General features: G+C 39.3%; 1 protein-coding gene across 1 annotated transcript; it reads right to left on the bottom strand.

The window, feature by feature from the left end:
• Window positions 1-4855: 4855 nt before the first annotated feature.
• nrn1lb (neuritin 1-like b) lies at window positions 4856-9641 on the bottom strand. Its single transcript, XM_049473705.1, has 4 exons — window positions 9518-9641; window positions 9142-9188; window positions 7453-7594; window positions 4856-5282 (listed from the first exon to the last, which is right to left on the bottom strand). Exons 2-4 carry the CDS (start codon window positions 9173-9175, stop codon window positions 4994-4996), a joined length of 465 nt encoding a protein of 154 aa, XP_049329662.1. The 5' UTR covers window positions 9176-9188; window positions 9518-9641; the 3' UTR covers window positions 4856-4993.
• Window positions 9642-10321: the final 680 nt, after the last annotated feature.

Here is a 10321-nt window from a genome sequence, read left to right as displayed (position 1 = left end):
CACCCACGGGCAGTGTTGTGCGAGAACGAGTTCAAAAGAATGCGTTCATTGAACACGCTCATTTTTCGTGAACCTTGAACTGAACACATTTTTTAATAAAGAACTTGAACGTGAATTAGTTCAAATTATGTGTCATGAACGACAGACATCACTGTAAATGAACGCTGGCTAGTTAATAACATACTGGCTTCCGCACAACGTTATGCGTGATGAATCGCAGAGGGCTGGAGCGCGGAGGGCTGGAGCGCGGCACGCTAGGGCGAGGGCGAGAGAGAGAGAGAGACAGAGAGAGAGATGCAGAGAGAGAGAGAGAGAGATACAGAGAGAGATACAGAGAGAGAGAGAGACCAATGATGAGAGTGAGAGAAAGCGCTGCAATTAAAAAAAATGGCTAGTGGAAGTGATGGCACAGAGACAGACACTGATTCTCCTTATGAACATTTTCATCACCTGGTAGGAAACGCACAATTACAGTGTTATGAGCAAATGTCTACAATGAGCAGTTTCAAAGAGCGTATATTGATTTCTAGCTTGTAGTGTGAAAAAAAGTATTTATTTGAATATCTCACGAAAAAAGTAAAATGAACTGAACTTTGAACTAGATCAGAATTAAAATTGTGAACTTTGAACGTAAACTGTTTACTTTGAGCATGTATGAACTGAACTTGAACTAGTTCAGAAAAGCTGTGAACTGGCACAACACTGCCTGCGGGGTCGCCTGCCAAGTTTCGTGTCACAAATGAATCCATAGACCAAACTCCGTACCCCAACCATCCAAAGGTCCGGTGCAGAACTTGTTCCATCTGGCATCTGCGAGGTCCCTTGCAGAGTGTCACGTCACAAAACCACCATAGGCCAAAATCCAACCCCAGCCCACCCGGAGGTCGAACATTTAAAAAGGCTGGTGCAACTCGCCCCAACAAGGTTGCCTGACAAGTCTGGTGTGACAGAAGCCACCATAGAACCCATAGATTTTCATGTCACAGAAGACACCGTAGGCCAAACTCCGACCCCCGACCACCCAGATGTCCGATGGTGCAGAGCGTGGTTCAGCTGGCACCTACAAGGTTGCTTGTGAAGTGTCGCATCACAGAAACCACCTTAGGATTCATTTTACCACTTTTGGAACAGTAGGCCTAATTGGTATTTCTAAAAGGTTGTTGATGTGTTTCCTAAGTTTTCCAACGTTCAAACTTGACCAAAAGTGGTCATGTGGCATCAGGGGGCCCCTCCCCTATGATTCTGAACACTTTGTTCTGTTCTACCACTTTCAGAACAGTAACTCTAATTGGCATTTCTAAAATGTCATTGACCTGTTTCCTAAGTTTCCCCAAAGTCCCAGCTTGAACAAAAGTGATCATGTGGTGTCAAAGGGCCACTTTTTCATATTTCTGAATACTTATTTCTATACTTCCACTTTCAGAACAGTAAGCCTAATTGGCATTTCTAAAATGTTGTTGAGCTTTTTCCTAAGTTTATCAACTTGACCAAATGTGGTCAGAAAGAGCAGACTAAAGGTGTGTTTTTCACAGCAGAACAGCAGAAGAAGATTTTAAAGGTGTTATCTCCGCAAAAAGAAGTAAAGTTGCTGCTGCAAAGTGAAAATGCTTGGCAAAAAATAGCTGACCGTATAAATGTGCATGTACAAATATTGTACCACACAGTCCAGTCACATTATTATGACCAACCTGTAGCATTAAAGAAGAAGGTAGAAAGGAGCTAACAACATATGCAGAGAGACTACAGTGTGACATTGTATGAACTGCAAACCAATATAATCTGTGGAACTGATGACACACAAAGAGCATAAATACAAAGGGTGGTCATTCTAATGTGACTCAGAAAATCAAAAAGTCCTTCCAAATAAATAATTGATAATAGATAATAGTAAACTACCACATACAGATGTAATCCCAATGGGCCTCTGAGATTTTGGCAGCAGGTCAAAAACTAAAAATATATATCCGAAGTGATAAGTAAACCACTTTGATGGTTGATGGTTTTGTCTGGTGTGCTCTAATATTTCCTACAGCCAAAAGGAAAAAGAATGAAAAGAGAAAAACTGGTGTTGGCCCTTTTGCTGTCCTCACTAAAAGTAGTTGCAGGAAACATATTTTCAGGTAAACATTTAGTATAACATAACAATATTTTCCAGTCTTGTATCCTCCAAGAAACCGACATATTGTTGTATTTGGCAGAATTTAATGTACGAAAATATGTAATTTTATTTGGTAAAACTGCAAAAAGGAACACAAAATACAGGCTAGTAAGTACTAGAGTAACACCGTAAAATATATCTAGCACAATTGTACGTAGCTGACAATGAAAAGCCTATCATCAGAAACAAAGAACTCTAATCCAGAAAATACTAACTAAAATGCATGAATATAACTTTTAACAGTTTTAACAGTTACAAATGAAGCTGTATTTATGAATTTTAAGGGAGGATGGGGAAGATTGCTCTGCAGATGCTCATGCCATGAGGAACAAGGAAAAACAGGACTTCCTGAGACTGCTACTTCCTGCGAGGTCATATACACCTACTTACCACTAGGTGGTGCTAGGAAACCTAAAGAAACAGTAAAATAAACCCCCTCCACCCCTCATTACACTGTAAAAAGAATCCAATTTGCCCGATTACCAATCAGGATGCTGCTGCTTCTGATGATCATGATGAGGATACTATCTCTGTGTGCTCTCAGACAATCTTCAGGTGTAAAACTACAAATTCAGTGTTATTTGTATTAAAATATCTAATGCATTTATGTCCTGATGAATACACAGAACAAACAGAGCATTCCTCCCAACCTGGACCCTCTACATGCAGGCATTGTAGGGTGACTCCTAAGGTAAATCAGAATTTCTTAATCTATTATAATTTATGTGTTTATATGTTCATGAATACATCTCCCATCAATAAATACTGACACTTTTTCTAAAAGTTGGAACAGACACAGTATGAGCATTAGGGGTGCGGGAAATGTTTGATTCTTGTTGTTGGGGAACATGGACGATTCTAAATCGATTCACAAATGATAAAAATAGATTTTCTAGACGTAAGCTGAGAACGTCCCTCGTTGGCCCGGCGTGCGCCGCGGGGAGGTCGCGGTGGAGGAGCAGTCCTTTGTCTGAGGAATTTCACGCTCAATATTTAGTCTAAAGTCTTTGAATCTTCATTTTAATATAAGGAAGGTGTTTAAGTTATTAGCTATTCAAAATATGCTGAAGTGTACAAACATTTTTTATTAAAGCTGCTGCTACAGGTGCACTTTTTTCAGTTTTTATTTTTTTGTTAAGTTCTCTGAAATTTGTGCTCTCCTTGCCATATTGCTTACATTTGATTTTATGTAAATATAAAATAAAATGGAGTTTTAAAATGGAAATAAAATTGAAGTTAATTCATTATGAATTGCTACAGATAATGTACCAAGATGCATAGATAATCGTTTTATAATTGCATTGCAGACCTCTGAATCGTAATCAAATCGAATCGTAAAGTGCTTGGAGATTCCCACCCCTAATGAGCATCATACAAAACATAGACTGTATACAGCTGGACAGAGCATCGTCTCTTAAAAGTGAATCCACCACAGGTTGGGCGCCCCCTGCTGTTCGGCTGCAGAAAGCTGTGTAACCCCACCCATCCCCATAGGTTTCAATGAAAAACAGAACAACTTTCAATCACGTTTTTTTCTAATATACTGTAATTCTACCTCCATTATTTAAATGCAGCAGCTAGTGTAACCTCTGCTTATATTGTTAAATTTTTATATCCCCACAGAATTCGGTTTTTAAAATGTTATTCAGCTCTATTCAAAAAAGGTGTGGTTATGGTAAAAGGGCTGCTTATGGGCGGGACCAATAACAGACCGTCCGCTCCGCCCCGCTCTGCAGTCTGTGACCGCGAGGCAGCCCTCAGGGGCGGGGTTATTTAAATGAGTAGGCGGTCTCTCCACAGTCTTTCTCCCTCCTCTGGTCTCTACTGCGCAGATTCTGGTCTCTGAATCGCCAAAATGGCGGAAGATTTTGGCTTCATTTTCATTGAATGAATGGGAACGGCGACACGGCGTTCATCTTTATATACAGTCTATGATACAAAAGAACACTGGAGCGAGATATACAGTAAATAAATGATTAAGCTGAAAATCTTACAACTGGAAGATGGAAAAAGGCAATGGTGACACTTTTCTTAAATACTCATTTAATATACATATCTAATAATATTATTCTCTTAATGTAGCTCTCCTCCTTTTCAGAAACAGCAACAACCTTGAAAGATTTTGTTTTGTTTTGTTTAAATGTTTGTTCAGGATTTTTTAAGGTTTGTGGGAAGCAGGACCTTTAAATAAGCGTCGGGAAACACTAACACAGTATTTACTGTCTGATTCACGCCGCAAGTATAACAGGGTCTTCAAGAAATGGTGATGTCATTGTGATTCTAAGCTCTGTGATTGGACAAGAGGCAGGTTTTATAATACCTTTTTTGGTATTGAACTGTTTCTGTTTATTGACCTTCCCTTGCCTTTCCCTTTTAACCTTGTTGTGGATTATCTGTCTGTCCTGAACACTTTCTGGTAGGTTGTTTGTTCTGTCATTTTTTTACTGACTCTGCCTTTTCCTGAAAATTATTATCAGCCTAATCCTGCATTTAATAAATGTAATAATGTTTTTATCTGTGCTTGTTTGTGCCGTATTTGGCTAATGTGACAATAGAAATGTAATGTTAGTAGCAGCAGATTTCTGGAATTAATTGATTAATTGAATTGTTTAATAAAATAATTTTTTAAGAGAAGATGAGTGTGTAAAAATCCACCTGAGGAGAATAATAAAGAGAAACAGATACAGGACTACAGTCTGTAATAATTCTATTTTTATTTTTGTGTCCAATATGATCAGTGGAGCTGAAGAATAATGGGTGTAGAAACTGGTTATTCTATTATAAACATGCTTTGCAGTCATCGTGTGTAAAGTATTGGCTGTATGTTTGGAGGTACTATCGGATCAGAACAACAGAAATGCAGGCTAGAAATAACCGCACAGAGTGGGTGTGGCCACTGCCTGCCGCAAGTCCTTTCAGAGACTCCTGATTGGTCTGGTCGGTGCTGGGCGGGGTCAGGGGTTTGGGGGTAGGGGTTGGGGGGCGGTTGGCACACATTTCGTACAGGTTTCCGGAGAACTGCGTCCGGCGAGACTCGGCTCGTAGAGACTCCCAGACCTCGGCAGCGTCGCCCCGGCATCCCGCCAGCGCCCCCCTCACACAGTCCTGAAACACGTCCCAGTACCTGCCCAACACCACACCGCACACACAAGACCACACCCACTCATTCATTAATTATTACAGTATAATAAAAACATTAATAACAGCACACAGCACAACACCCACTTATTAATAACTGATTATTAATTACAGTATAATAAAAACATTAATAACAGCATACAGCACTAAACCCACTTATTAATAACTGATTATTAATTACAGTATAATAAAAACATTAATAACAGCATACAGCACTAAACCCACTTATTAATAACTGATTATTAATTACAGTATAATAAAAACATTAATAACAGCATACAGCACTAAACCCACTTATTAATAACTGATTATTAATTACAGTATAATAAAAACATTAATAACAGCATACAGCACTAAACCCACTTATTAATAACTGATTATTAATTACAGTATAATAAAAACATTAATAACAGCATACAGCACAACACCCACTTATTAATACACTGATTATTAATTACAGTATAATAAAAACATTAATAACAGCATACAGCACAACACCCACTTATTAATAACTGATTATTAATTACAGTATAATAAAAACATTAATAACAGCATACAGCACAACACCCACTTATTAATAACTGATTATTAATTACAGTATAATAAAAACATTAATAACAGCATACAGCACAACACCCACTTATTAATAACTGATTATTAATTACAGTATAATAAAAACATTAATAACAGCATACAGCACAACACCCACTTATTAATAACTGATTATTAATTACAGTATAATAAAAACATTAATAACAGCATACAGCACAACACCCACTTATTAATAACTGATTATTAATTACAGTATAATAAAAACATTAATAACAGCATACAGCACAACACCCACTTATTAATAACTGATTATTAATTACAGTATAATAAAAACATTAATAACAGCATACAGCACAACACCCACTTATTAATAACTGATTATTAATTACAGTATAATAAAAACATTAATAACAGCATACAGCACAACACCCACTTATTAATAACTGATTATTAATTACAGAGGCCCAGCAGCGCCTCTACTGCCTGCAGAGGGAAGCACATCTTTCACCTCATCATCACCATGTGTGTGTGTATAGTGTGTGTGTATAGTGTGTGTGTGTGTGTATAGTGTGTGTGTGTAGTGTGTGTGTGTATTGTGTGTGTTGTGTGTGTATAGTGTGTGTGTGTGTGTGTGTAGTGTGTGTAGTGTGTGTGTGTGTGTGTGTGTAGTGTGTGTGTGTGTGTGTGTAGTGTGTGTGTGTGTGTGTAGTGTGTGTGTGTATTGTGTGTGTTGTGTGTGTATAGTGTGTGTGTGTGTGTGTGTGTAGTGTGTGTAGTGTGTGTGTGTGTGTGTGTGTGTGTGTGTGTGTGTAGTGTGTGTAGTGTGTGTGTGTGTGTGTGTGTGTGTTGTGTGTGTATAGTGTGTGTGTGTGTGTGTGTAGTGTGTGTAGTGTGTGTTGTGTGTGTGTGTGTGTAGTGTGTGTGTGTGTGTGTGTAATGTGTGTGTGTGTGTAGTGTGTGTATAGTGTGTGTGTGTAGTGTGTGTGTGTGTTGTGTGTGTGTAGTGTGTGTATAGTGTGTGTGTGTGTGTGTGTGTGTTGTGTGTGTGTGTGTAGTGTGTGTGTGTTGTGTGTGTGTGTAGTGTGTGTAGTGTGTGTAGTGTGTGTATTGTGTGTGTGTGTATGTGTGTAGTGTGTGTATAGTGTGTGTGTGTAGTGTGTGTGTGTGTTGTGTGTGTGTGTAGTGTGTGTATAGTGTGTGTGTGTGTGTGTGTGTGTAGTGTGTGTGTGTGTTGTGTGTGTGTGTAGTGTGTGTATAGTGTGTGTGTGTGTGTAATGTGTGTGTGTGTAGTGTGTGTGTGTTGTGTGTGTGTGTAGTGTGTGTGTAGTGTGTGTAGTGTGTGTATAGTGTGTGTGTGTAGTGTGTGTGTGTGTTGTGTGTGTGTGTAGTGTGTGTATAGTGTGTGTGTGTGTGTGTGTGTAGTGTGTGTGTGTGTTGTGTGTGTGTGTAGTGTGTGTATAGTGTGTGTGTGTGTGTAATGTGTGTGTGTGTAGTGTGTGTGTGTTGTGTGTGTGTGTAGTGTGTGTGTAGTGTGTGTAGTGTGTGTATTGTGTGTGTGTGTAGTGTGTGTAGTGTGTGTGTGTGTAGTGTGTGTGTTGTCTCACCTGCAGATGGAGGTGATGTCCTGGACGTTGTCTGACTGGACGCTCACACTGTCCCCCAGAGTAACCAGGCACTCCGCAAAGCCCCTGTACACCGAGCTACACAGAGGAGTGATCGCCGCACCCAGAGCAGAGCCACACACACCTGAGACACAGTAAGACACAGGGAGACACAGTGAGACACAGTTACACACAGTAAGACACAGTTACACACAGTGAGACACAGTAAGACACAGTTACACACAGTAAGACACAGTTACACACAGTGAGACACAGTTACACACAGTGAGACACAGTAAGACACAGGGAGACACAGTGAGACACAGTTACACACAGTAAGACACAGTTACACACAGTGAGACACAGTTACACACAGTGAGACACAGTAAGACACAGTTACACACAGTGAGACACAGTAAGACACAGGGAGACACAGGAAGACACAGGGAGACACAGAGACAGTGGATGTGGTTGTGTTTAGGTTCCTCACTCTTGAATAAACTGAACTAAAACAGTAAATTTTCTTAAATTCGCATCAATTTCCTCCATTAATATTTTCAGTTTTAGCCCCTCCCCCTCTGGAGTGCATGTGCAGTAGATGCGCTGCTGCTAATCTATTCTAAAATAATGTGCTGAATATTTTTGTGCTGCTCTGTGTTTGATCTGGGTATAATAATAATAATAATAATAATAATAAGTGTATGGTAATGAGAGGGTGTGTGATCTGTTCTGTTCTGTAGAGAGAAATAAATGTCAGTGGAGTTAATCTGAGGATTACAGACATAAACCAAACCCCACCTAATCCCACAGCGCAGCTCATAAACACAAATCCTCCATTTCTCTCTGCTTTAAACCCACCCAAACACAAACCCCACCCACACACAGCCCCCACCCACACCTACACACAAACCCCAACCACACACAAACCCCACCCACACCTACACCCAAACACCACCCACTTCCAAACCCCACCCACACCTACACCCCATCTAAACTCAAACCTCACTACCACCCAAACCACACCAAAACCCAACCCAAACTCAAACCTCACCACCACCCAACCACCACCCAAACCCAAATATATATATTTTTAATATTTTATATTGAGGTACAAAAAAGTAACTTTCAGTGAAAGTACTTTTTTGTACCCCTGTTTTTTGTGCCAGTAAAGATGATTAAGATTATAAACATTATCATCAACATTATCATATGTGTCAGAAACTTCCAAAATTGTCTGGCTGTCAAATAAAAAATGTTCAATTAAAGCATATATTTTTTATTAGTGCTGTAATACAGAATACTGAATGTACAAATCTTTACTTATTGCTGTTAGGAAAGACTTTGTACTTCAGAGGAAACATCTGACCCTGTAAAGACCAATATTATACATTGACGTACAATTATGAAGAAAGTACCTTTGAGTACACAAAAAGTACTTATATCGAAAGCACAGCGACTCAGTTCTGATACATCAGCTCACAGACGCAGCCTTGTGCTGATCCACATCACCCTAGGAGTGATGAGGGGAAAGAGAGAGCGCCATCTACTGTACTGTACCCACCCAGAGAGAGAGCAAGACCATACTCAGAGTCCCCAATTTCCTCATTTAAACCATCAAATATATCCTGAGATATTACCAGTAAATAGTTACTGTAACAGATCAGATCAAAGGGGGAGTGCAGGTTTACTCACTAAAGCAGAGCGTGAAGAAGAGCAGCTGATTCATCCCGCTGTCTGTCCTGCAGAAGACACACACACTACTCACAATTTATACACAATTTATACTATCTCTACACACTCTACACAATCAAAACAAACTACACACACATTCTACAATATAGACCCACTCTACACTCTATTCACACTCAACACACACTCAGACTAACACACATTCTACACACTATACTCACACTCTACACACATCCCACAGACAACAGATACACAACTAACCCCAACACTGTAACACACATGCACACATACACACACACACTCACACACACACACACACACACACACACACACACACACACACACACACACACACAGATCAATGGGAGTAAACTCCTACCAGGCCCAGGTTCTGACCCTTCGATGGTGTTTTGTATTTTCTTGACTCTCTGTTTTAGAGGGCGGGTCTGGGATTTGATTGACAGGTCAGGATTATGTCATTGCGTAAATCTACAGGGAAATGAGAATAAAGCCAGATTAGAACATTCCCACAATCCCACCTCCTCCCTCTCTCTATCACTCTATCACTCATCCCTCCCCCACACAGTTACAGCAGCACTACACTATTCTGCCAATAGATGCTGCATTAGAGCACCAGCATCTCATTCTGCATCCAATCAAACTCCTTATAGGTGATTCAGTTTACCTTGGGGGCCGTCTCTAAAACAACACCAGTTCTATCTACTCGTACAACACCAGCCTCCTTTCTGTTTGAAAACCTCATGAACAGTTTGGATCCGTAATGCAAAAAAAAAAATTTTTTTGGCTGGTTTTGGCTACTGCACCTGTGCAGATCTCCACATTAACTCCGGTATCATTATACAATTTTAATCTCCAGTTATAATAAAGCTTTCAATCTCCAGTTATAATGAAGCTTTTAATCTCTAGTTACAATAAAGTTTTAAACTCCGGTATCATTATACAATTTTAAACTCAAGTTATGATAAAGTTATATTAAATTATATTAAAATATGATTATAAAGTTTTAAACATGCTCTGACTGTCACAAGACCTGTATAAAGTATTCGGGGACTCAGACTTGAGTAAAAGTAAAAGTACTTTTTTAATAAAGAGAATTGATTAGAAGTTGAAGTGTTCGTTAATATCCACACTTAAGTAGAAGTATAAAAAATAATTTTCTATA

This window comes from Astyanax mexicanus, unplaced genomic scaffold (genome assembly GCF_023375975.1).
Source record: "Astyanax mexicanus isolate ESR-SI-001 unplaced genomic scaffold, AstMex3_surface scaffold_43, whole genome shotgun sequence".
Lineage (NCBI taxonomy): Eukaryota > Metazoa > Chordata > Actinopteri > Characiformes > Acestrorhamphidae > Astyanax > Astyanax mexicanus.
This window is presented reverse-complemented; position numbering and strand designations above follow the sequence as displayed.

Bases quoted from the DNA above. Each gene is read 5' to 3' on its own strand.
- nrn1lb (XM_049473705.1), bottom strand. From the start codon at position 9,175: ATGAATCAGCTGCTCTTCTTCACGCTCTGCTTTA. The intron at 7,595-9,141 runs GTGAGTAAACCT...ACTGTGTCTCAG, and splicing joins CTTCTTCACGCTCTGCTTTA to GTGTGTGTGGCTCTGCTCTG. The intron at 5,283-7,452 runs GTGAGACAACAC...GGTGTTGGGCAG, and splicing joins GACATCACCTCCATCTGCAG to GTACTGGGACGTGTTTCAGG.